The sequence below is a fragment of the Gambusia affinis genome, linkage group LG16, assembly GCF_019740435.1.
Source record: "Gambusia affinis linkage group LG16, SWU_Gaff_1.0, whole genome shotgun sequence".
Lineage (NCBI taxonomy): Eukaryota > Metazoa > Chordata > Actinopteri > Cyprinodontiformes > Poeciliidae > Gambusia > Gambusia affinis.
In genome coordinates, this window is record NC_057883.1 from 6,211,217 (window position 1) to 6,238,583 (window position 27,367).

General features: G+C 39.2%; 2 protein-coding genes across 12 annotated transcripts in view; one reads left to right on the top strand and one right to left on the bottom strand.

Annotated features, from left to right (window-relative positions):
* Positions 1-831: 831 nt before the first annotated feature.
* myct1b (myc target 1b) lies at positions 832-5,282 on the bottom strand. Of its 2 annotated transcripts, none has more exons than XM_044143194.1 (2): positions 5,200-5,282; positions 832-2,575 (listed from the first exon to the last, which is right to left on the bottom strand). In XM_044143194.1, the coding sequence occupies exon 2, from the start codon at positions 2,568-2,570 to the stop codon at positions 2,076-2,078; it is 495 nt and encodes a 164-aa protein (XP_043999129.1). In that variant the 5' UTR covers positions 2,571-2,575; positions 5,200-5,282; the 3' UTR covers positions 832-2,075. The 2 variants fall into 2 exon arrangements, with proteins under 2 accessions (XP_043999129.1, XP_043999128.1); XM_044143193.1 differs by lacking the exon at positions 5,200-5,282 and adding an exon at positions 3,440-3,706.
* A 56-nt stretch (positions 5,283-5,338) lies between these two features.
* Positions 5,339-27,367, top strand: part of syne1b (spectrin repeat containing, nuclear envelope 1b) — a 100,981-nt gene continuing 78,952 nt past the window's right edge. For 3 of the 10 annotated variants that reach the window (XM_044142327.1, XM_044142333.1, XM_044142335.1), the window contains exons 1-19: positions 11,842-12,281; positions 13,949-14,010; positions 17,113-17,208; positions 18,243-18,326; positions 19,940-19,960; positions 20,429-20,521; positions 21,161-21,339; positions 21,431-21,627; positions 22,229-22,338; positions 22,846-22,896; positions 23,049-23,081; positions 23,374-23,481; positions 23,569-23,706; positions 24,601-24,765; positions 24,853-24,965; positions 25,048-25,216; positions 25,301-25,397; positions 25,491-25,511; positions 27,157-27,359. In XM_044142327.1, the coding sequence (XP_043998262.1) occupies positions 12,206-12,281; positions 13,949-14,010; positions 17,113-17,208; positions 18,243-18,326; positions 19,940-19,960; positions 20,429-20,521; positions 21,161-21,339; positions 21,431-21,627; positions 22,229-22,338; positions 22,846-22,896; positions 23,049-23,081; positions 23,374-23,481; positions 23,569-23,706; positions 24,601-24,765; positions 24,853-24,965; positions 25,048-25,216; positions 25,301-25,397; positions 25,491-25,511; positions 27,157-27,359 (2,016 nt within the window). In that variant the 5' untranslated portion in view covers positions 11,842-12,205. Of the gene's footprint in view, positions 5,401-6,708; positions 6,998-11,840; positions 12,282-13,948; positions 14,011-17,112; positions 17,209-18,242; positions 18,327-19,939; positions 19,961-20,428; positions 20,522-21,160; positions 21,340-21,430; positions 21,628-22,228; positions 22,339-22,845; positions 22,897-23,048; positions 23,082-23,373; positions 23,482-23,568; positions 23,707-24,600; positions 24,766-24,852; positions 24,966-25,047; positions 25,217-25,300; positions 25,398-25,490; positions 25,512-27,156; positions 27,360-27,367 lie in introns of those variants that run through there. The other 7 variants (XM_044142336.1, XM_044142337.1, XM_044142328.1 and 4 more) reach the window with 6 other exon arrangements.

The following is a 27,367-nucleotide window of genomic DNA, read 5'->3' on the forward strand; positions in this document are numbered from 1 at the left end:
AATAAAGTGACTGTCTGCTGTAAGATAAGGAAATACAATACACAACATAACATCTTCACCATCAGAAGGCTGAAGACCAGCCTGTTTGTTTGTTTTTTATTCTAGTAAGACTATTAAACGAATGCTGTGTAAAAAGGACATACATCGAATAAAAATCTAACAATCAGATCATTAATAGTATTTATCCATCTTTCTAACAATATATCAGTTACTTCTGACTCCACCCACCAACAAATTACAGATGGGTGTTGATGTCACATCATTCTCCTACAAACACTGGGGGCCTCTTGTGGAAGGATGCCATGTTTGAATGAGAGTGAGCATAACTTCTGGGTTGTTTGGTGTGATAAAATCCCCCCCAACAATCAAACATGTGTGTTTGATGAGATTTAGGTGCTACGATATTTCAGGAAGTGATGCAAACGATTTGCAAAAGCTATGTGGAAATACTTTAAAGGAAAGGGACCGTCAGTGGAGGTAGGTTGAAGTTACAGCTTTCGACAGCAACATGATAATATTTCTTGACTTGCCTAGAATGACATCTAAACGCCTAAAGCTCACAAAAAAGGGTGTATTTTATGCATTTATTCTGCCAAACACTTTAAAAACTGAATTGACTTCCATGGTTTACTGTGGCTCATGGAGTTTACTTCCCACCAGAAGGGTTAGGACCCAGACGTTCCAGTCCATCTCTGGAAGAAATATTCCTTACTTTTAGAGTTTCACTGTCCCAACGGACCTGCAACATTTATAAACCGTTCTTCAACTACTTATCTCTATATAGAAGTTATATAGATTGAAAAATTTGCATGCAAATATGATTTTTTTTTAATCATCGTTAATATTTTGTGCATTAATTCTTCCACAAAATGTTAGTGTGTTATTTTTTTAGTTCGATAAAAGAAATTGAGTTTTTCAGGATTGCAGAGGTAAAAATTAGAACAGTTATTTGGAGACAATAAAATTCTAACATGTTGTGATGTGAAAAATGATGTTAAATATAACATAAGTCAGCTATTAAACTTTTCACATAACGTGTCATTCATTCTGCTCAATTCAACTAAAAACCAAGAAATCTGGGACAAGAAAAAGAAAAACTAAACAAAACAAGTTTCAAAATGTTCATAGGCAAATAAATCAGATTTGTTTCAAGCACATTTAATTAAATTTTTTAATGATGTATAACTACCATTATTTATAGTAAATCTGATTAAGCTGATAAAGACCTTAGCTCTTATCTATAAGGGAAAACAGTAACGTTGTTTTCCCACATTTTTTTTCTATAAAGCCACAATAGTGGTGCGTTCACAGCAAGCGCGTTTTGAGCGTCAGGCACATGGTTGTCATTCAAAGTCTATGTGGAGGCGCGTCGAGGGCCGATTTGAACCTTTTGGAGCGTTTTGAGCGTTTGATGCGTAGAGCGCGTCCAACGCTGCACATAGACTTTGAACGAAAACCAGGCGCGCCTGACGCTCAAAACGCGTTTGGTGTGAACGCACCAAAAGTCATTAATAACTAGGTAAAAAATATGGGATTGTAGTGAATTTGCAAAAACCGCCTGTTTTTTTGTATTGAGTTTAATACAAAAGAAAATGAACATTTTTCACTGTTGGAACACTTGCTCGTTGTTCAACATGTGACAACAATCTACCTTTTCCTGGTTAGGCTAAAATTTCCCAGTGGAGGCTAAAAGCTGAAATTTAATCAAAAATAGGTTCAACAAAGTACGTGATGAACACTAACGCAACCTAGCTTTTGCACCTTTTGGGATTTTTTTTCTTCTACCAGTTTTTTTTATTTTATTTTTTTTTATTGAATTGTACACAATAAATGTCTCATTTCACATTGAAAAATGTTTTTAAATGATTTATCAGGGTCTCATTTTTTTTTCATAATTAAAAGCTGACATTTTAACCGAGGTGACTTTCGAGAGCCACTGTAGCGCTTTTTCGTAAAAGAAAAATCAAACTAAATGTGCAGTTATTGCAAAAGCATTGCGACTGTAGTCCGTTTTAACAGTCTGTAGATGCTTAACAAAAAAAGCAGATTCAGTTCTCGTTGTCATACCGACGGCTTTAAGTGCAAGTCTCCTCGAAGGCATGGATTACACTGTCATATGCAGGAGGTGGAGTGTGTGAGGGAAGGAATCCTTTCAGCCCGTTGCCGCCCAGCCAGAAGGAATTCCTCTTGCTTGGCACGAGGGAGGCTGAATCAGAAGAGTCCATGGCCACTGTGTCCTCTGACATGGTTACCCGTGTATCGTCTCCCATGTCCAGGCTGGGCCTGCTCTTTTTGGGCAGCGGCCGAAAGGTGGACGTCTCTGCGCCGGGTTTACTCCCCAAGGGGCCCACCGGCTCTAGAGAGGGCTGCCTGTAAACACTCAGGAATGTGCTTCGGTAAAGGCCAAACTGGCTGCCCGTGGGGTCACGTCTCGAACTGCCAGGCTTCTTTTTGGAGCGCCTTGTGATCCTGGCTGTAGCCCGGCGTCTTGATGCCCAGGTCAACAGGATGTAGATCAAAGCTCCCAGCAGCAGGCCCACGAGAATAGATAAACAGAAGGCGAGGATCATGTCACCTGGATGAAGACAAAGCAGCACGCAGAGTCATTCGAGGGAGGCAAAGAATGGAAATGTTTGGTGGAGTGGGTGGACAGATGCATTGTGTTGCTCTGCAAATGAGGGAAATTATTTCCCCAGATGGTGATTTCAACAACACTTTAAACCCTCGGCCACAATGAACAACAGGAAGACAAGTGTTACCAGAATGGTCTATGCCAACCCATTTTTTTTTTGTTCTGTGGTGTATTGACTTATTGTTGCACATGCTGCTGTAAATGGCCACTTTTACATAAGATCTTACATCATGCACGGTGTGTGGGTTCACAGGCTATGTGCTGCAGTTCTACCCTGCTGAAGAACAGGCAGACGAAGCTGAAGCAAATCTCTGGATGCTATTATTATTAGGTTTTATGTTCTTTTTGAAATACGGACGTACTGCAAATGATAACTGGTTGATTTTTGTTGCATTTATAAAAGAAAGAAACTGAATGGCACAGGGAAACGCATTCAAAGATCAAAATGTAATTTAAAAAGAAAAATGTATTCTTCAAACAAATTCTTTACGTTGTAACTGATGTGAATAAAAACCTTTTGAAATGAACCTGAAGACAATAAGGAAAATATTCACTGTAACTAAAGCAGATTAAGAAATTTCAATACACAAAAGAAACCTGCTGCAGTGCTTGTCATTGTTTAGACTAACTTTAACAGATTATCGTTCTTTTCCGAATTTGCATTTAATTTTGTGAAACGACAATTGCTCCATACACATTTTACATACATTTCTGTCTATGGTCTTTGCATATAAGTAGCTTCTGCAACAACAACAACAAAAGTCCTTTAAAGAGATCTTTGCAACCAAAAAGTTAAGCTCCACTTACCAACATTAAATGATTTTAATATTTCCAAAAATGCATTTGTTTCATTTAGCGCCATTTTCCCACCATTAGCTAGTTTTTGAGCTCCACACGGACTCACACACGTACAGAAACTGAGCTTTTTTTCCCCCCAAGACAGGCTTTTCAATCCCAACAGTTTTTGGTGTGGCGGAAACCTTGCTGTCATGCTTCCTTCCCCTCCGGCTTTAAATTTAGTAAACGCGCTGCTTATCTGCGTGGGACATAACACTGGGAAGCCGTGTTACTTCCTTTTGCATCATTTCCTTACGATCAACACCTCATAACAAAACTCCTGTTAGTATTGCGTTCATAAAAGTAGAGCATGCTACATGTTTTCTGCTATGATGATCACACAACACAGGATGCACATGGTCCATGAAAAGAAATGTTGGTTAATCCAAAAATACACAATATCCAACCAAAAACACAACTCTCTTGCTCATGTACAACACCTTGGAAATAATTCAAATTATTCAAGTTTCCTGACAACAATCAGTACAAGGAGAACCATAAAACTCTGCCAAACCAATCCAGTGTCTTTGGAGTATCAAGCTCAGGTCTCTGTGGGGATTTCCTTCCATTGTTGCAGTGTTCCCACTTTTGCTCCAAGACTGAGAACATTGCAAAACTTCTACAGTTGAGTAGTTGCTGCTAAAACCTCTGCAGCTTCTTTTCTGTGAAGAATTTAATTTGAATCATTGTTATATTTTTTTCCTTCAGTAAGTCTGAAGAAAGGTCTATGTCACAATGTCTACACATTTTCCCTCGGGCTCGGGACTGAACCGTGAAATCTTGATGTTGATACAGGCATGTTACAGGAGTTGTCCAGCAGGTGGCAGTCAAGTCTTTACAATGAAACTGCAACTGTCGGTGAAGGACCTGAAATGACCTTTATGGGCTCCTTAAAATTAGTGAAAGATATTGAATTTCTATTGACTCATGTTGTAGAAAGAGACAGATGAGTTTGTGTGTGTTATTTAATTAAAATGAGGGAAATCAAACAATTTACCACACAATTTCCAAATGGGCTCATCTTCGTTAATATTTTCAGTCTTCTTTAATATTTTCAGGACAAATCACTTTAGCTATATTTAAACAACCTCTGTGGTGAAGTTATTTTTAATTGTCCTGATGTCTCTTTTTTTCAATTCCATAAATGTTGTCAAAGATGGAATAAACAAGAAATAAACTTTGGGGTTTATGAGTTAATATTTAACATATGATACAGATCGACAGTCTGGAGAAGTGGATGTGATGTAGGCAGTTTACTAAACTCATTCAAATCTCACTTGGTATACCCTCACTATTTTGTGGTATTTGGCCGTTTTTGTTGCTTGTTTATCTTTTTCTAACATATTTTTCCTTTCACCCAACTTTCCCTCTATATACTTGTATAAACAGTCTGTAAAGAGCCAGCTTCTATAGTAATGATCTTGCCTGGGCAGTCAGTTTTCCTTCAACTTTGTTGGCCACAGCTTGAGCTAATATTTACCTGACCTTTTTTTAAAAAAAACACTGGACTTAAGTTTTCCATCAGACATAAGCAATATTAGTAAAAATTAACTGAACAAAACATTTTTTTTTAAATCTCACATTGTGTGCAAAGAATCTAAATGAGTTCCAGTTTCCGAATTGAATTTCTTTAAAAAATATATATTCTTATTATTATTTTTTGCCGACATTATAATTTGCCCTGAGATGCCCTCGTAAATCTTGGGTGTAAAGCCGCTGTGCTGTAATACCTCACATATCTGACTCCTCCCTCCCTCTGTCAGCATCATGCCGCCCAGTTTCTTGTGGTTTCCAGCTTGTAGACCGCTGCCGAGCCGAAGCACGCCACCCAGTTTCATTTTCAGGGTTACCATGGGCAACCGGGCAACACAGACAAGCACTGGTACTTACTTCCTCAGGGGAGTTCACCATGCTCTGCGCTGCGACAGGCGGTAAGACAACGTGCAACTTCGTGTCCGTCTCATACATTACTGTACTTGTTATCTTAATACGTTGGTGTCAGTGTTTTGTCGGGCGTCTGAATTTATTTGTGAGCGCTTTCATGGTAATTATCACTGTTTATCTGGTGTTTTTTTTTTTTTTTTTAGCAACTTCCTCCAGTTCTTAACGGGCTTTAGTGAACGCCGCCTCCATCGTACATCCACCTCAGCAGGTGTCTAACTTTGCTAGCTAAATGTTACTGTGGTACAGCATAACTTAACATTATATAACAACATGTCACATAGTGGTTTAAGTTAAAGCTAGTGCCAGGATAGTTTACAGACCTTTTAATGGGCATAATTCAAAATTTTTCACGGTTTTTGGTTTTCCTTAAACTATCTCAATATGTCAGCCATAATTAAACTGCAACTTGTACCCCCTCTTCGTAACAGTAGGCTGTGGTGTATAATTTGCTACTTCCCTATTAATGTATAGCGAATAATTCACTTTTGTGCATTTTGCAGCTGTATGCCTAAATTTAGCCATATGTGTGACTTCCTGTTAGTTTCTTCTCGCAATGCAGTGCATGTCCACATGTCCATTTGAGCAAATTAGCTGATCACAAGTCTGTTATATTAGGACTCCCTTTTTGGGTAAAGCTTAAACTATGGCTTTTCTCTGTCCACAGCATAAATCAGCCAATTAGACAATTGTGTATATTTTTACAAAAAGCACAGATGTAGATTAATTGCTACCTTGTTTGGAGTCTAGACAGAGCTATTATTAGTTATCTTTTTTAAATATATTGTAGATTTTATTTTATTGTTCTGTCCCATTTTTTTTATAAATATGTACATTGGAAGAGTTGGTATATAATATTAATATTATTATAACTTTAAAATCAGCAGGTCATAATTTAATTTGATAATTTAAAATTATATTAGTACATCAGACCAATTATAGGTGCTCAAAAGTTGTTATAATCTGACAAGAGTTGTTGTGAGGCACATTTTAATTTATTGAACATGACTAATTCATCAGCAGGCAAAATAATTGTTGCTTTTCTGTCGTGAAACAAAACATGTGGCACATGTGATGTAATAAAACCATTTCGGTTTACCCAGACTTATACTTTGAGGATTTCTGGACCATGCCTACTCTTAGACTAATAACTTAAAGGTCATGCAAACAAATACCTTGATTAGTTTAGGAAAAAAACCCTCTATCTTTAAACTAAACTGCAGTGCTTTACAATGATTAAAATATACTCTAGCAGGTGCAGAAACTCTTTAAAGTCTTTTTTTAAAAATCTTTTACAGTACTTGCATGGAAGAAGCGCCTCTATTGGACAATAAACCTGCTTGTACCTGCATGAAACCTGAGATTCAATTGGACCTGCTCCTGCAGGGAAATTAGACAGAGAGGCAGACAGAGAGAGCAGGAAGGAGGGGCGGAGGGATGTCCCACTCGGGACAGCTGTGAAGTATCTCTTGCTCTCGGCATCAGTGACCCACCTTGTGATACAACTGCAACGAGTCGACATGGCGTCTCCAAGGCACTATGGTCGGTCGTCTGTGGACATAGCCAATGTGATGCAGAAGCTGCAGGGTAAGTGACACTCTTTGGCTTTGCCGGCATGCGAACCAGACCTCCTTTCCTCCTGCACTACTGCACAGTAATATTGTGCTGATTCAAGGCTTGGCTCTGTGCCCGACTGAAGTTCGCCAACATTTGCAAGGCAGGAGGCTCTCGCACACATGCACACATACACACCACCTGATGGACAAACTCAAACTCCTTTGTGCTAGATTGTCTTTTAGCTCATTATTACTGAAATAAAATTAAAAGAAAGTACTGTCCTTGAACACGTCGGGCCACAGAGCATATTATAGGGTTGCATATTTGTATAATTTGATTCAGCGTGAACATCTCTTTTTATTTTTTCCACCAGCTAATCTTATTTGAAACAATTAGAGCATTCCTGTAACATCCTGTGACTAAACTGCATACAGTCAAGCTGCATTGTTTATTGTTTCGCGTTTGAAAAGTGAGATCTAACTTAACAAAACAGTTTTAATCCAGTTCTGCTGAAACTCTCGATCTCATCGACGCATGATTTGCTGAGATCAACCTAATTTTAGGTATTTTTGTATCATTTAGTCACTAGCGCTTTAAGAATTTCCTGTTTAAGTTGAATAGCGATGATGTGCTCTGTGGTTTTACATTCACAGAATTCACTGATAAAGCACTGAGCTAAACCCGATACCATTTGTGCCCTTGGCAAGCAAAAATAATGGGGAGCCTGAAAATATGAGCCCTTATGCTTAAGTGTATGGGTACTTTTGAGTATGTAGGATACCTGGAAATATCTGCGTGTGAGGCGTGATGGTGTGATACCCAAACTGCTGCTTGAAACATTTTCCTGTGGTTGTGCCAGTTTTACCCGGTTTCTGCTGTAGAGAGAGGTAGTACTTCCTGTGTGCTCATCACCAAGGTGATTAATAAACATCCTTTTTTTAATATATATCTGAATGACCTTTTTTAGACAAGGAGTGGAAATGACACGGTGTAAGTTTGCATAACTGTGCTTCCAGTCAGTAGGTGGAATTGAGTTTTTTGTGGCAGCAGCTTTAAGTGGACTGTTGATGGCAAGCAGCAGGGCTTTTCTCTGGTAATCAAACACAGTTTCCTGTCATTAAAAGCATCCTACAGAGGTTTACTGCGGACCCGCTTTGGCTTCAGCAACAGCGCATGAATGATGTCTATAATGGTGTGAATCACTTTAATTAGTAGCCCACGTTTTGTGTTTATGTAGATTTGTGCAGAGGCTTCACAAAGTTGCGGATATGCCTCTTCCTTTAAAGCAATAACTCATGTTTTTGCTGGTTTCACGCTCGTCCTGTTTGCTATTAGGAGCATATGGTGATGGACTGGCAGGTAGTTGCTCTGCTTTGGTACACCAGAAGCATGGCTGCTGCCAGGCTTGTCTTTTGCAATAGGTTCTTGTGGGTTTCACAAACGTGTCAGACAGGAAATGTGGAAACGGTTAGCAAATGATTTGACATATTTAATTACCCCCAGGCTCCTCCAGGAATCAGATTTTAGAGCTGCTTATAGCGGTTTTAGTGCACTTTCTTCGATTTAAAAGAATTATGTGACACGTAATATATACATAACAAAAGTATGCTAAAGAGAAAACAGTGCACACATGTAGGGTGGAAATAAAATCATCTGTGTTTTTCAGGGTTTTCTTTGTTTTATTACATCAAAATCTATAAAAACCTGCCATTAATTTATATTCCTCCGCCTTAACTCTTGACTCCCTGAAATAAACCTAGAACAGTCAGTTGTATTCAGACGTAACCTAAATAGTAAACAGAGTCCACTAGTGTGTAATATAATTGCAAGATAAACACAGCTGTTCTCTAAAGGTCTCAGATGCTAAGTGAAACGTAGCACACATATACAGATGTGCACATATTCACGCACAAACAGGAAACAAAAACAGATCCAGCGGATGCATTTTATAGGAATCAACCTACTAACCATATAAGTAGCTTCGCAGTTCAAATGTTAATGAACAAATTGCATCATGAAGATCATAAAACACAGGATAAAGTTGTGGAGCGGTTTGAAGCTGGGTTAGATTATTAAACAATATGAAAATGTGTCCTGTTCAATAAATCATATGTAGAATGACCCCACAAGCCATGTGGAATAAGGTGTTTTGTTCAGATGAGACCAAAATCGATTTGAAATACAAATTATTTTACAAATTAAATGATCCACTCCATACATAATCTCTTCTTTCAATAGCTGGTTATAGATCCTGTGTGTCGGGTTTTTCAGAAAGGACCGGGCGTTCAGCTGTTGAGTCGTTTCTTATCCTGCTCGGTTGTTCATGGCCTGTCAGAGCTGAACTAAAGCTGTTCTTCACTGAGGGGAATAACATAATGAGTGGGCTTTTATAAGACTCCCAGGTGACCATCTCAGGTCGATGAAACCATGCACCTACTGCACAGTATTGATAAAGGTATCATCTACCTAAGATCACCGTAAGTACCAACACATTGGCTTCTGGTGGTTGGATGTGATGTTTGTTGCTCAGTTTGATCACTTCAAATTGATCCTTATCATCTATTTATTCATTAAATTACGGCTGCATAAATTATTGATGGTATACATTTTACCAGTCATAGAAATAGAAAATACTATCTAAGGAATAATGTCATGACGTTACTTATTAGATGATCCTACTAATGTAAGAGGGGTGGGTGTTAAAATAAGTTTAAACTTCTACCCTTGAACTCTTTTGAATGTGTAAATATTCATCACTGTTCTTCTTTTGCTTGCCTTTGATATGAATGTATTTTCTTTGCATATAACTTTTGTTTATTATTTTCTTACACTACACTCAATAAAGTCAAACTCAAATTAGTTCCCAAAAATATAATTACGTAGGAGCTGCTCCACATAAAGGAACATTTCAACCTGAACGAGTTTTTCATTTTCCCTCAGAGTGAACTATTTAACTAAACTAAAGTCCAGGCCTTTGGATCAATATGGGCCCGTTTTGCAGCTGAAATCTAGATGAATGTTTTTCTGTTATTGCTTTCAAATTAGCTTTTTATTCAGCTATAATTCCTCTGTTTTGTGTTTTCTGGGGTAACACTTTAGCACGATTTGAGATGAATTGCTCTGTCACATTTGCCATCTTGCTTGCGTGTTTACATTTTGAAGTACTCCTAATTTGAAGTTTATCTAATTTAAAAGAAAATCCTGGTTGTGTGACTGTAGTTTGAAACGTGAGTTGTGGTAGTTGCTCTGGTCAGAACATCTTCTTCTGCACCTTTGTTGTCCCCTAAGTGACGAACTGCATTTTTATACGGATTATTTCAACAATGGCTTCATTCTTGTCTTTCTTCCAACAGGCCAAATTTATGGAGTGCACAACTTGTGTTTGCTCTCACAGAAAAATCTCACAAGTCACAGCAAAGAGCTGCTGTGTTGCAGGTGAAACAAGGTGCAGGAAATAATTACGTTTTTCGTGCAGCCTGCTCCCCCTGTTGAAGACAACTATTATGGTCCTGCAGGGCCTGTTGGTTTGGAAAATACAAAAATAATATATGTGTGCTCCCCTCGTTCTCCCCAAATAACAGGATCCAACATTTCTCACTTACCCCATGAGTTATTCTGTAATAGTTGATCGTATTTTATTTTCCCTGGATATTTAGGTTTTAATAGAGAAGAAATGCAAGAAAAAAAATCTTAACATTAAGTGGCACAAAAGATAAACTTTTGTAAATGATTTAATTAGAGTTATTTTGAACGTCTGAACTCTACACGAATCAATCAATCAAATCAATCAAATTTTATTTGTATAGCACCTTTCAAAGTGCTTTACATCATAAAAACACAAAACGGCAAAGTCACAGAGCACACAGTCAGCCGTGATTACACATCAGATTATTGATTAATGTTTTATGATTATATTTCACAAGCAAGTCTAAACAGCTGGGTTTTCAGTATAGATTTAAAGGAACTCAGTCTGTTTTGAAGTGTGCTCCAGATTTGTGGTGCACAGGAGCAGAAATAAAAACTGTCCAGTAAGATTTTCTCATAGCTACTAACAGCTTCCTGCATATGAAAAAGGAAGTAGCTTTTCTGGGACTGGACTTGTATAAACCAGTATTAATAGAACCTCAGGCTTATTTATAACATGCAAGAACAGCCTTTGATTGTGCACTGGGACCTGAAGTAATAGGCATTTTCTGCACAAAATACTAAGCTATTATTTAGTTCATTCATTACTGTGCATGTGTTCTATTCAGAGCAGTAGAGCGGTACTGTTCAGAGCTGAGACGGTTCTGCTTGCTGTTGCAAAAACAATGGATGTGCTTTTGAGCTTTCACATGACGCTTTGCAAAGGGAATCCCTGTGTGGGTGTGTCCTGTTTCCTCGTCACAATGGCGTGGGCTCGGAGCGGGGCAGAGCAGGTGGTACATGTCATTCAGCAGCCTCAGGATTAATTATTAAAATGACTTGCACCAGGACCTGCCTCATGCAGTAGCCTTTGTTCTGTCTCCCAAGTGTGTAGGACTCTCGAGACTTCATTTAACTTGAACTAATTAAGAGCAAGTTAGGTCATTGTTGATTTTAAAACAATGCTGCTACATCAGTAAATGTTTCAGTCAAAGAGGATTAGATATGTCTTTTAGGCAAATATGGCTAACACACACACACACAGAAGCACCCACACACACACACAAACTAAGCTTAAAATCGGGATAATGCAGCCGTGGCTGTGACATCACACCCTCCTCACGCACTGATTGGTTGAGCCAGCCTCCTAGCTGAGCCCTCTCCAGCCTCAGATGGTAGGATGATACAGCGAGGCAGTGGAGCTAGGGCTGTGCACATCCACACAGCCATGGCTTCTCTGGATGGGAACAACACAGGAAGAAGGAAGGATGGGATTGTAGATCACCCAACCTATTAGAGTTTCTGCTTTGCCATCTGTGTGTGTGTGTGTGTTTGTGTGTTTGTGTGCATGTCTGACAGTGTGTGAGAGGCTGAGGGAGGAGGGGACATTTTCATCACAGCCTCCAGCAGCTCTCTCGCTTTCACCGGGGAAACCAGGCAGCCAGATCTGTTTTGCTTCCTGCTGGATAGAAAGGTGGTGAAAGGACAGCTGTGTTTTTTTTTTTTTCTGTCACGTTTTGTCCACTGTGGACCTTATGTTTCCCGCCGACACACGTATATACACCGTGGAACTCATGAGACGCAAAGGACGAGAGCCGGAGAGTGGGGTGTAGAATGGCTCACTATAAGGATGTTTCTGTCAGAAAGACTTCTTTAAATCTGGTGACAGGATTTTTTCAGTATCTGCGTGGTAAGTAGCCCGGCAACAAGCCGGACGTTTGATCTTATGAGCAAATAAGGACATTAAATATGCTAATGGTTTGTAGGTGTATGAACTTTATGCTGAAACGCAATATTATGTGTGTGCTGTCTTTTTTTATTTTTATTTTCTGCACTTGTGTGTGTGTGTGTGTGTGTGTGTAAGTATGTGCGTGTCAGTATGTGTGTGATTTGCTTCGCTGGGCATCCCCAGTGCATCAGTGATGAAGCATTAGCCTGGAGGTCAGTGATGTCTTTGCTCCCTGTGTAGTGTTCGCATCGCTTCCTTAAACACGTGATCGCTGTCTATATGTTTCTGGGGTGGATGTTTAAAAATGGCCACTCCAAGCAGTGCAGCACTAGCCAGCCGGCATGCACGACACAGTCCTCAACGCAGCAACAGCACCACAAAAGCACAGAAATGTGCTTCTTTGTTACAAATGATGCATAATGCATGAGGCGTTGTGATTGAATGTATTAAAAGACCACAGACAGGCTGGAGGTGGTCTGAACAATCACATGTTGGTTCTGAGCACAGAGGGTGGAGGGTTTGAAGGAAATTTTTCTCAGGGCTACGTTTTAGAGCACTTGTCAGCAGCATCTGTTGTACCGTCACTGACAAGTTTTTGTAAATCATAATTTTAAACATCGCTAGTTATACTTGTACCATGTGTGGCGCTGTATTACTCGAATGCAGCTGGAGCCCTAAGAGAAGTCAGACTTGAACAGGAAAATTTAAATAAAAATAATATTAACTATTTTTAAAAGATTACACGTGACAGCAGCTGTTGTACAGGTGTTGCATTTACCTTTTGTATCGTATGTTTTGGGTATCCATACAATGTATTCACACTCCTGAAAAGTTTCCAAATGTTTTTGTCCTAAAACACAAACGTCACTATATTTCATTGGGAGTTTGTGATAAACAGAAGTTGTGCATAATGGGTGAAGTGAAAATAAAATGTAGCATGGTTTCAACATTATTGAATCAACTGAAATCTTTCAAGTGTGCTTTGCATTTATTCAGCCCTCCTAGCGGAGAACAGAGACTGCACACCCCTCTGAGCACGTCATGCTAAAACATGGCGGTGGCAGAATCATGCTTCATTTCCCCAGCATGGACAAGTTAAGTTAGACAAAGTCAATAAAAAGATGTATTGAACTAGATACCAGATAGTCCTGAAAGAAACCTTGCTAAAGGCTGCGGAAAACGTGAGACTGGAGTAGTGATTTATCACCTTGACAACACAACCGGAACTGCGAGGTAGTTAAGATCAGCGGCATCAAACTCCTGTCTTCTCTGGCCAGGGTCTTTTAGATGAGTCTCTGCTTCAAAACATGTAAATGTAATCATCAGCTTGTTATCAGGACCTCTTGAGGGCATAGTGAAAAATATAAGTTTAATATCATATCATGTCTTATTTGTCATTATATGGAAAATGTTGACCAAGATAAGAATGATTTATCTGGATAGTAAATTATGTTTACTTTTTATTTTTTTTGCAAAAACTGACAGTGTAGTTTGATTTATTAGTCTCTTTAGTTGAACTTTTTTGCTTCAGTGACACATTCGAAAGTCATCCTTAGTCAGTCGCGTTGGAATAAGTATTTGAACTTCATGTTTGTTATTTTAAATCTTCTTCCTCATGTTTGTTACAGATGAGCAAGAAGCGGTGCAGAAGAGAACCTTCACAAAATGGATCAATTCCCATTTAGCAAAGGTAAGTGTGAACTGCTTCCCGTTGCACACACACTATTGCAGCTGTTACTTATCTGAAGTTGAAAACGGTGTGCATTTCAGGAATTCAACAAAAGTCAACTTACACAGTAATATTACTTGGTGCCTACTTCACCCCATCCTGATTAGAAAGCAGGACGATGTTTAATGTGACGTATCGTCATACTTATAATTCTCTTTCATAAGTGGTATTTTTGGTCTTTGACCTATAATAATAATAATTGTCTGAAGCAAAAATGACTTTAACACTAAGTACAATGCCTCTGATTATTCACTTAAGTGCAAATGGCAGCATTGTTTGCCCCTAATTCCTTAACACTTTAAATCAAATCAGGTTTAATGGAAGCCAATATGTTGGTAAGCAAAGTTTAGTGAGGAGGGAACATTTACCCAGGACAATATTCCTTCTCTGTGACAAGAACTACTGAAGGATTTTGGCATGACGACACAAAGACCATTTGTTCAGTTTTCAAGATTCTCACAAGGGGGATTTAAAGTGACAAGAGCCTGCATAGATTTAGTGGAGTGTGTTTGTGTGGACATGTGGGGTATTTAGTGGAATAACTCAGAGTGGTGTGTGCTGTATGTATCTGCATTGGAGCTCTCCTGCTGTGTGTGTGTGGGTAGGTATTTGCTGTACTGTTTTGGTATTCATGCTTATTGTGTGTGCCTGCGTGTGTGTGTGTGTGGGCGTGTGTGTGTGTGTGTGTGTCTGTGGCGAGCATTGGCAGGGACAATAACGTGGTGTGCAGATGGAGAACAAGAGGGTGAGGACAGTTCCCTGTAGGCAGTCGTCTGCTTCTGAGTTTCATGCTTCTAAATTAACAGGCACTCGGTTCACAACAATAGCACATGCTCACATGTTGTATTAGAACACATTTCGTCTCGAAAGGAATAAAGTCTGAATTCGACTGGATGCAGCTTTGTGCTACACAAGCATAAAGCTGCATCCTCACCTCCTGGTGAGTTTAGTCGTTTAAAATCATTGTCTGCTAGGTTGGAGATCTGGCAGAGAGATTTGGTTTACTGAGGCTGTTTGTTGGGCCTGATCAGCCCACAATAGTTTAAGCTTGGTTTCACAACTTTAGAAGAATCCGAGTTATGTGGTGGGCCAGCCAGCACTGGGACACTCTGCTAGTTCATTATTCATTATTCATGCCCAACTGCGCATACTAATAAGGATAATGTAATAAAAGCCTATTAATGAGCAGTGTTACAGTTAATAATGAATTCATGTTAATAGTTTCAGATAAAAGTGAAGTTTCTGTTTACAGGTGTTAAATGCTGTTTTTGTAGCAAAACCTACATTATCTGATTTGTCACTTCCTGCGGCCGTCACATTTTCCTTTCAGCCTTTGTGTTCACTTCCTCTGATTTTATACAACCAAGCATTTTTCCTGGAGAGTTTTTCCAAAGTTGGGAGAGAAAATTAAGTTTCCAGGGTGGGGATTATTTTCAGCTGACTGCTTTTGTGCAAATATGGTGCATCGCTAAAGTATTCATGGATTCTGAACTTATTCATTCTTTCCTACATTACAACTGCAAGCTTTTTTTTTTTTTGTGTGGTGAACCAAAAAAAAATGATTTGAAATCAAAGGAAACCGCATGGTTCTGAAAATTGCGATGGACTGTTGTATTTAGTCCTCAGCAGAAAACACGCTGCACAGAAAATGTCGTTCTCATGTGAAACATGGTAGTGGCAGCATGATGTTTATTATTAGTTAGTTTTACGTGAAGTTTAATATTGAAAAAAGAAAAGATTTGAAAAAGTGTTTCTTCTGCCCAAATGCGTTGTTCTGTATTTATATGTGATAAACATTTCGATTTTAGACCTTAAAACACCAGAATTTGCACACAACTTTATATTTTTCCAGTTTGATGACGTTTCAAAATATAAAATCAGGTGTTATGATCAATTTCTCAGTACGTTAGCAGCCTTTCTACCACATACTTTTTTATTCTTGAGTAATTTTTTTAGAAAGTTACTTTTTGTTTTTACTTGAGTGAAAACTTGAGGTCTTACTTGACCTTAGTTTTTTCTACCCAACCCATCTCTGCCTATGTTGCATCTTTTGCACAGTAGAAAGAGCAAAGAGTCAGGGAGGAGACATTAGACCAGACCTTCAGGTCGTTACAGATACGGAAAGTTTAGATCTGGCTAACAAGAGTAGATCTGCTGCACTACAGGCATCAGCAGATCCTGAAATAATTCTCACTCACACCCTGAAATACTTTCCGTCTGTATAGCTGGTACAGTCAGGATGCTGTTTCCCTTGCAGACAGTTTACTTCTCACACATCATTGGCTGATTATCGTTTAAAGTGGTATTCCAGTAAATACAAATTGTTGCCCTTTTCCATATTTTGTTCTTTTTTAAAATCCTAAAGGAAATGAATAGTTTTGCAAAGTGACTGTATGTAGTGGGAACACATAATAACAATCAGCTACGTGGTTTGACCTCTGCAGCGCCGTCTCTGTAAATACTTTAGCAGGGCGCTGTGTGTGCAGATCTTACTTCAGAATGTGATTGTCTCGAGAAAAAGACGATTTGTTGTGAAGGACTTCAGACTGCTTTGCCCCAAATAGGCGGCCAATTGCAATTCCACCACGCAGTATGCTGAGTTGGGAAGTGACCTGGATAATGTGCCAAAAAAAGTATTCCCACCAGCACTTTTGGTTCTTAATTAAACTTTGGCTTTGGACATTAAGCATGTATTTTGCCTGAAACAATAGATTATAGTGTCAATTAATCTCTTTGAGGCTGTGTGACGCTGTAAATGTGTAAATAAGATGATATCAGGAGACTATGTCCTGTTGGGGTTAAATGAGGACTGGGCATCGCGCCACTGCTGTGGAAAAAGCACCATCTTTTCAGCTGCAGGGAGGCTCAGTGGTTGCTGCTAACAAGTCTGTTTCTCACCAACAGCATTTGTTTCCTCCTCATCCCTGGTAATGGACTAGAATACTAATGTTGTGTTGTTGTTTTTTTTTTTATCACAGTGGGGACTCTATAGCATACAAGCATTTCTTTTCAGCTCTTAACAGTTATAAACTGTCATGTTTTGCTTTCTTTTTTCTCTGCCAGCATAAACCACCACTAGAGGTAAACGACCTGTTTGAGGACATTAAGGATGGGGTGAAGCTCTTGGCGCTGCTGGAGGTCCTGTCTGGCCAACGACTGGTAAACAAGAGTTTATTTGTGTTGTGTGGAATTTAATCAGAATTTGACCACTTCTTGAAAATATTAACTTTTTTATTGGGATAGGCCGCCAAACCTAGTTATAATGAAAGTTGTGTGTGCAAATCAAAGTCATTGCATGGCCTTTCTGGTCATCAACAGATTTTTCTAAGCATCTGAAACTTTTACTTATGATGGCTCTTACTAAACCTAAATGTATACAACAATTCAGTTCATGGTCTGTCTTGAAGAACAAAGTTATCTATTTTGGAATCACTTTGAATAATATTTTTTCTGATCTTCTCTGCTGTCAGAAGCACTTACCACATGTTTTTTGATCTTACTGTTCATCTGTCTGACTGAAGAAACACACATCCTCAAACACTCAAGGGCACGCTAATAGTTTGACACAATTTTTTTTCATATATCCAAACCTCCTTGTTTTCTGTAAAATGATAAAACGTCTTTGGGGTTTTTCATACTTCTATTTTTTTCCATTGTTGTTTGATTCTCCAAAACTGGGTTTCTGTGAACAGAAGTTAGAAACACTACGCCTGTCTTTTTGGAAAACGGGACAGTTGTGGCTTGACATACCAACCCACGATAAAAATCTTCCCTTCTCACAGCTGGCAAAGGTTCTGCCAAAACCTGGATGTGTTATATGTAGGTGTTGCAACATGAAGGTCTCCTGGAACTAACTCACTTTCTGCAAAACTAAATCTAATTTTGAAAGAAAGTTAACTGTGATTCTCAGCTATTCGTTCCTCACAATGATTCATTCTCACAAGTTATTTTATGTAAAAATAGATTTGCTAAAATCCCCAGACCGATCCCATAAGCATTTTATGCCTATTAAATAAAATCCAAAATTAGCTGGCTCCACTTAAGTTATTATGTCTCAGACGTAATTTTGAAAAAAGCTAAATTAAAGTGTCTCTATGTGTATTTGAATCTTATGATCAAAACACACTGAACTGAACAACAAAGCTTCCTTGGCTTGCTTATTAATTTCACATTTCTGTCCTCTTTGTCTTCAGCCCTCTGAGCAAGGCCGCCAGCTGAAAAGGATCCACTGGGTTTCCAACATCGGCACTGCACTCAAATTCCTCGAAGGCAGAAAGGTTAGCGTGAAATTATGGTGCTTCATGTTTTATGTGTGTTTCTGAAAGACAGTAAAAACCTTTAACCACAAAAGAAGGAAACTGAACTGTGAATGAGAAATAAAAACAGCCTAATTAAGCTCTTGAAACATATTTTTATTTATTTATTTATTGTTATTTTTAACTAACAAAATGAAAGTGTGGTCATTCATTTTGACTGTATTCAAAATGAATACAGTCAAAATGACTGTATTCATTGTATAAATCTTTAGTTGTAAGATTTATACAACTAAATCTTACCGTCTTTGCATTTACTTATCTTTTTAACTGAAGACTAATTAGAGTATTTCTGGCACATCTAATAAATTCACAACATCATAATTTTTATTCATTTGTGTTTGTGGTTTATCCAACACCTATTCAGTCTAAAAGTCATTATGGTTTTTAAACAAGTATTGACTCAGGACTTCAACACATTTGACCCACAATATGTTGGGGTCAAAAACTGTAACCCTAACCCTAACATAATTTACTTTATTAATAATTTTGATAATTAAAGATCCAGATAAAGTTAATTATCTGAATTAACTTTCAGATAATTCACCTCATATAATTCCAGTGTGAATTATCTGAAAGTTGAAACACATTTAAATTAAAGTAATTTGTAGTATTATGCCTATTTTTCTTTGTCAGGTTTTTATTGATTTAGCTAAGGCAACAGTAAAATGTGGGGAAAAAAAGCAAAAATAACTCTGGTCATAGCATTATACTGAAGCAAAACGTATAAACATTTTAAGTGCAGAAACACTTAAACATTTAGGCAGAATGCTTCTACTAATCCTTCATATCCAGAGCAAAACACTAATGTCTGTATCCTGTGTGGTCATGGCTAACTAAAGATGCACCAATCAGAATTTGTTAGCAGTTAGTGGCTAACATTACGTAGACAGTAGCCTCTGGATCCATTTCCTTGAAAATATACTTAGATTTCAGAAAACCTTGACATGCTCCCACATCCATCATGTTTATTAATAGGTAGAAGTTGAACGCTCCAAAGGGTTTACTTCATTCAGCCTTCCTATTATCTGTTGACTCACCACCTCTCACTGTCTTGCAGGTTTAATGAATTGCAGTCTCAAGATATAATAGAACATAAAGGTTCCTTGTTAAATATTTTATTCTTCCACTTTTAACATTTCACTTAAATGGAAAATAGCTCTTTCGGTCTTTTTCCCCCAGAAACGTATAAAATAGTTACAGAAAGTTGGACAAGTAGAGAGGATGATAAAAGCAGCAGTTTCACTGTCAATGCCTTGGTTAGATTTTTTCTCTACTCTGCTGTTGTTGATGTGTTAAAACAGCACACAACTCCATATCTCACTACAAATGAAAACATGTACACGTTTAGATGAATGATTGAGAGGCTCACTGGAAAACATGACGTTTAGTTGCATATTTGTTAGTGAGCATTTAGTGTCTCTTTCTGTAAAACATTCACTTTGTTCACAGAGGCATGACAGGATTTCTTCGTTACATAACCCGTGGCTAAATCTCCTGCCCTACTTTCCGACGGGTTCCCTGAGGACTGAAACTTATATTGTTGTGATCTCTCTTCTCATCACGTTTGCTTTCAGTCTGTGTACCGAGGATCACCGGTCAGTTGCTGTTGAACACCTTGTGCTGTCACACGCAATGCTGTCATGAAGTGCATGATGTCTATTTTGCCAAACTTGGGAGGGAGCTGCCAGTATTCCTGATAGTCTGCATTTTTATGCATTTTGAGTAGAACCCGACCGATGTGTGCTCTGTGCTGCAGTTTAGCTGCTCGACTGTAGAAACTAAAATCCAGCAAGTTGCCGCAGCTCTGCAGAGCAGTGTTTGCAATCACAGTAGTGCATCTGCTTTTCTGTCAACTTATCTGTTTTTATCTGGTTGTCTTCTCACTCATGCTTCTGCCTCTTCCAATGACTCTACTTATCTGCATCAAAGGCTTGACTTTGATGACTTTCATTGCTGTTTTTGGTCTGAATGAAAACCAAGGAAAATTATGTGTGAGACACTTTGGGTTTCTCTCTCTAAAAAGAAATGATGGTGTTGACATTTTTTTCTTGATTTGGTTTTAGATTAAACTTGTCAACATCCATGCCACGGACATTGCCGATGGGAGGCCATCCATCGTCCTCGGTTTGATATGGACCATCATCCTCTACTTTCAGGTAATTCCATATCAAGTTGACCCAAAAAAGACTAATTAAAAGAATCTATCAGAAATGTCTAAATGGTTGCAATCTTAAAGTATGACAGGATTTACTGTCAAGCTCTTATAATATGGAGCATCCACAGCATGAGATGCTCAAGTTCTTTTCAGTTTTACAGTTAATTTCACAATGTGTGCCGGTCTTCAAACCTTTTGCGCCAAGTAGCGAGTGCTAGTTTTTCCAACTACCACCATACTGACATGCATTTTAAGACAACCCAACTTTTAAGAAAAAGAAATCATTTTTCATCGGCACTACACCAAGGCTCTCAAACTCATTTTCATTTTTCAAATCACAAATCTTCTCAAAGGGCCGGTTGTGCCAGAATATATTTATAAAAACCATTCAAGCTGTTAAAATAGTAACAAATAGCTGCCGCTCCATTTGATGACTTACATTAAGTAACATTGAACATCTTTGGCAACATACAACAGGCATGTACTTGTACCACAACTTGAGACTCATTGGCTCTAAGACGTTTTCACACAGCTAACTTTACCTGAAGCTGATATCAGCAGTCAGGCATATTTGTTACTGACATTTTGTCCCCCCTTATATTCTTTTATTTTGTTTTTGTTTTGTTTCTTTCTCAACCAGATTGAGGAGTTAACCAGCAACCTGCCAGCTCTACAGGCGTTATCCAACAGCAACTCGTCTGTGGACAGTACAGCCAGCTGTGAAACAGGAAGCCCTCCCATGAAGAGGAAGGTCACTAACAAATTTCAGGGCAATGCTAAGAAGGCTCTGCTCAGATGGGTGCAGTGCACAGCCGCCAAGTATGTCACACTTTTGAGGTTTCCAGTTTAAAGTAGAAATGTTAATCCAGTCCTCCTGCAAACCGGAGCGGCTCACCGTTGTGTTTTTCAGGGATTTTGGAATCGAGGTGAAGGACTTTGGGCCCAGCTGGCGTAGCGGCGTCGCTTTTCAAGCGGTAGTTCACGCCATCAGGCCCAATCTGGTGGATATGGAAGTGGTGCGGCGGCGGAACAACAGGGAGAATTTAGAGGAAGCTTTTGCTCTTGCAGAGAACGAGCTAGGCATTCCTCGCCTGCTGGACCCTGAAGGTCTCTTTGTTTCTGTTCTTCGTTTCTGCTTTTGCCTCAAACGTTTTTAGCGTTGCTAACTATTCTAAACAGGTAACACTGGTCAACAGCTTTTAAAAAAAAATTTTTTAGATATGACAGAAGTACACATAATATGAAATTCTGTCAAACGGATTTACATTAGCGTTCTTGATACTGAGAAGGCCAATGTCACCTTTCAGAGGATTAAAATTCCGTTTTGCCATCGCGCAGACTGTGAGTGGAGGGAAGTAAAGCAGCCTGCAGTGACTCTGCAGTCCTCGCTTCACTTACAGACACGACTGAAGATGCTTTAAAACACACAGAGCTGCATAAGGATGGATGTGGCTACAGGAGCTTGGCTCTGATTTGTAGTGTCAGGCCATCAGTGTGGATAAAAGTAGACATGTATAATTAGCTGACAGCCTCAACAGATTTAATCTCTTGAGGGAATGTCTTTTGTTCAGTTGGTGCCAGATGTAAAACCTTTGTTGCCGTATTGTCCCTGCTTCTGCACTTCAGTTTTATTGAAGGCTTTGCTTTTCTTCAGCTGTTCAAGATTTATTAAAGCAGCGATTAAGATCATGTTTGTGTTGCTCTGTAGATGTGGATGTCGACAAGCCAGACGAAAAGTCCATCATGACTTATGTGGCTCAGTTTCTCAAGCATTACCCAAACCCCCAACACTCTGAGGGTGACGGACAGCAGGATGAGGTACTTTGTTCAAGTTTACCATTTTCTCAATCCAGGTCATGCAGTAGAAAGCACATTTTTTTATGTCAGGACATGAAGTAATATTTACTCCATGTCTCCTCCAGTCAATAAACCTAAAACTCCTGTGTTATTTGAATATGTATGGACAAAGAAAAAGACCCTCTGGAGAGGCTATGCACTAAAATCTGCTTTATTTGCTGCTTAGTTCTTTAAGTTGTGTAAAAATTCAAATTGTCATTTGGTAGAATACAGCTTTGATCTATTATCACAGGCATTAGAAATGCACGGATCAGAAATGTGTAGCAGATGTAGCATCTCTGACCTTTCCTAAAGCAAGCTTGCTGGAATATGTTCAGACTTCCAGATTCTGGTCACCATTTGATTTCTCTGTGTGCCTCTAATGGAAATCGATGCATGAACACAGCTGAGTTTTTATGCTTTACTTTGTATCATCACAGACTTATTTGTTTTTTTTTTTCACCATCCACTTTTCTTTTGTACATCAAGCTGCTTCTTGGCTCTATTCCAACTTTTGCATTGTCAGTGTCAGTACTTCAGGTGAGGGTTCAGGTCAGAGTACTGCATGCTTTCTGTTCGGCATGTTCATCTCATTTTTCCATTCACTCTCCTTCTGTTTCCTTGCTGTTCTTATGCCTTTTTGATGTGTTTGCATTTCTCTCTGATGCTTGCTTTGATGCTTTCCTGGAAAGTTTGTTCCTCAAGATATAGAGCAAATGCTTGAGGTATGTTCAAATAAATGCTTGATTTTTCTACTATAACGTATGCTTTAATATCATACTTGTATCTATCTCTGCTTTTTCTACTTCTGTTTCTAAAATTAACTGTTTCTCTTAATGCAGTTCTTGCTTCTGTGTGCAGAGCTGTTAATTTTAATGCAGACCTTTTAACCTTACCGTTACATTTCTGTCTTAAAACGTCATTTAAGTGTGCCAGTGGCATGTTAATTAAGGAAAAAAACTGGTTTCGGATTCAGTTTGAGCTTAAACTAAGCAGCTAATCATTTGAATGTGACAGAGGGAAGAGAGGAAGATGCTTAGAGAGCTGAAGGTGTTTTTGGATCAGCTGGAGAGAGATTTGCTGCGTGCCCAGGCTACAGAAGGAAGCCTCACTGACAAATACCAGGTGAGTTTGATTAGGAAGGTGAAAAAACGCTTCCGTGTTTTGAACAAGAAAACATTGTTGCAGTAATTGTGTCTCTGTGTTTTGCAGGCATTCAAAAACTTTCACGTGCAGTACGAGATGAAGAAAAAGCAAACGGATCAGCTGCTCCAGCCTGTTCACAAGGAAGGCAAGCTGTCAGTGGACCAAGCTCTGGTCAAACAGGCCTGGGACCGCTTGTCTGCCCGGGTAATTATGCTGCATTCTTCCTAGCAGGATTTATAGGATATAGAGTGGTAGAGTTATGCTGACTAATTACATTTTTGTTTTTTAATTGATGATGAATTGTTGAAAATCTTGTCAGATTTTGGTTAAATATGTTTTCTCCAACTTTACTTACATTTTCCTTTAAGGCCCAAACATCAATAGTTTAGCTTGAATCCATATTTATTCCCATATGTTCCTGCTCATTCATGTGAATTCCCATTAATTTAATACAATGGCTCATTCATTATTACTATTTTTTAAAATAAAAAACATGTAAGGAATCCTGTGGGTTGGTTCAGGCTAGAATTGAACATTCTGACTTGTTTACTTGCAATTTTGGTATAACTACAACTGGACTACAAAACTGCTCTGAGGAAAAAAAACGTGACAGATTCACAAACCTGATTAGTCTGAAGTCATGACTTTTTCAGCAGTTCCACAGCAAATGCAAGAAAAACGCTTTAGAAAATAGAGAAAACACGAACAGACTGAAAAATATAACCCAAAAAGAAAAAACATTTACGTTTCAAAAGTGGATTTTGCAGGATATGTTCCCTTTAAATATGTCCCCCCTGTAGTATTTATTATTTTCTTCAATTAAAAGAAATCTCTTTGTTTCCTCACTTTCAGTGAAGTTCAGTGTCGTGCCGAGGGGCTGAATGATTTTGTGTTTATTGGGGGGTGGGAATGTGGGAACAGAGAGTGTTTCGTTCACTAGATACTCCACTTCTTTGGGCATCAGCAGCTTGTTTAGAGTGGAATAATCTGCTGTTGCAGCGCGGATGCTTGTGAACATACAGGAGCTCTGTGTTTAGAACAGCTTCTTCCACTGTCTGATCTTTTTTTTTTTTTTTTTCCACTGGGTGTCAATTGCAGCTGTTGGACTGGCACATTCATCTGGACAAGTCTCTGCCCGGGCCGCTGGGAGTGATCGGAGCCTGGCTTCACAGAGCGGAGATGGCTCTGAGAGAGGACATCCCCCTCCAACATGTTCATGAAGAAACTGCCAACGTTCTGCACAGGAAACTGGAGCAGCACAAGGTGAAGTGTCTGCGTGCCCATCGATGTTGGCATTTTTAATTAGACAAACGTTAGTGAGGCTATGATTGTGTTTTTTTTGTGTTGCAGGAAGTATTGAAAAGCCTGGAATCCCACAGGCAGACTTTCATGCAGATCCACAAGGACAGATCAGTCAATGGGGTGCCGGTGCCACCCGAGCAGCTCCAGGACATGGCAGAAAGGTGTGGCGCTGCTTCTTTTTCTCTGTAGTCATGTAGTTGTCACAGCAAATGACACGGTCTTTGATGTTCCTTTAATATCTAGGTTCAACTTTGTGTCAACTTCATCACACTCTCACTTGATAAAGCTGGAATTCTGGGAAATAAAGTACAGACTGATGGCATTTCTGGTGTTGGCGGAGGCTAAGCTCAAGTCCTGGATTATAAAATATGGCCGACGGGAGTCAGTCGAACTCCTGCTACAGAGCTACCTTGTAAGTTGGAATTATTTACATCGGATGTGTGCTGTTAGAGCGAATAAGTATATGTAACGAATCGTTTTCCTGTTTCTGTTGTAGAGTTTTGTTGAAGGCCACAGGTTTTTTGACCAGTATGAGATCATCTTCACAGCCCTGAAACAAGCTGCAGAGGTTTATGTGAAGTCTGACAGTTCAAGTGAGATTCTAATTCATTTATCTTACTGGATATTATGATATATTGGGATTTATAAACTGAGCATTTGTTTGGTCTATCGATTTTATGTTACAGGGACTAAAACCTGTAACAAAGGTAAGTCCAGAAATGATGTTTGCGAAATAAAACATGCCTGTTTCCATTCCTTTCTTTAACTCTCGGTCTGTTTTTGGCTTCAACCATCTTTTGCTTCCAAAAAATAAAAGGTCATGGTTTATTATGCATGAAGGAGTAACTGTAGTTGGAGTGGTATTTTAGCATGTTTAACAGTCCTAACACACTGCAACGTACAAAAGGACCAGCAAGCAAAATCATTTGCAGTATTTACAGTGCCTCGCCAAAGTATTCATACCACCTGAACTCGCATCACAACCTTGAACCTCAGTGTTTTTTGTTGTGATTTTATGTGACAGACCAACACAAACCAATGTGTAATTGTGAAACTGAAGGAAAATGATACGTGGTTTTTAATAGTTTTTTTTTTTAGCCTTGAAAATCCTGAAAAAGCGACTAGAATTCAGATTCAGTCCTCTTAAATGAAAATAAAATCCAGTGCAAACAACTGCCTACAAAGTCACCTAATTGTGTTAGCATGCATGTATTTCCATAAGCTCTCTGTTTATGGAAATACATGCATGTAAGAAACTTGTGAGGTTCCTTACAGGCATCATGAAGACCCAGAAACGGAGCATAAAGGTCATGGAGAAAGTTCTGGAGAAGTTTAAAGCAAGACAAGCTTATATAATAATATCCAAAGCATAAAATGAATGGTCTTCATGTCCTACATGTAAAACTCCCTGTGCGGTGGAAAACTGATGCAGCACAACAACCTGAACACGTCGTCTCCACAGGGAGACATGGTGGTGGCAGCATCATGTCGGGAGGACATTTTATTGAGAATCTTCTGAAAGACTTGAATATCTACGTTTACAGACACTCTCCATTCAAACATATTGAGCTTCAGCTGTTTTGCATAGAAGAACATGCAGAAATTTCATTCTCTGGATGAAAAAAGCTGCTACAGACACACCACCAAAGACTACAGCTGTAGCAAGAGGTGATCTTGTAAAGCACATATGTCAGAGTCAAGGCCCGCGGGCCACATCCGGCCCGCGAGAAGATTTTCTACGGCCCCTGGGATGATATTAGAACCGGCCCGCAGCAAGCCGGCACCCCGTCTGAAAAATGCGAGATGCACCCCCAACCCCCCTGTTCGATCCTCACAACGCACTTCTGCTCGATCCTCTCAACGCTACACACCCCCCACCCGCTCGATCCTCACAACGCGCGCACTTCTGTTCGATCCTCACAACGCGCGCACCCCCCCCACCTCGTCATTTAAAAAATCTCAATGAACATTCGATCAGTCCGGCCCTCGGCTTGTAGCTAAATTTTTTATTTGGCCCTCCGTCCATTTGACTTTGACACCCCTGTTGTAAAGTATTGAGGGGGGATAAACACAAATGCAGGGTGCATTTTTAAAAATCTTTTATTTGTTAAAAAAAACAAACCAAAAAGTTGTTTTTTTTTAATCGTTTTCATTCTGTCTTACAACTACACCGTGTGTTGGTCTATCACATGAAATCCCCGTAAAATATATTGAAGTTTGCGGTTGTATTAACACAAAATGTGAAAATGTTCAGGAAGTACTAGTGAGCACTAGTACTAATACTTTTGCAAGTTAGCAACAGTAAATAGGCACCTTATAATCTAAACTAAAGTAAACCGCTTCCATTTCCAGTCGACGAAGCGGAGGGCGTGAGCAAATTCCTGACTGAAACGACAGCTCAGTGGAAGAACTTGGCGCTGGAGGTCCGAAGTGTTCGCAGCATGCTGGAAGAGGTGATCTGTAACTGGGAGAAGTACAGCAGCACCGTGGCATCCCTGCAGGCCTGGCTGGAGGACGCTGAGCAAATGCTCAACAAGTCGGAGAGCGCCAAGCGTGTAAGTAC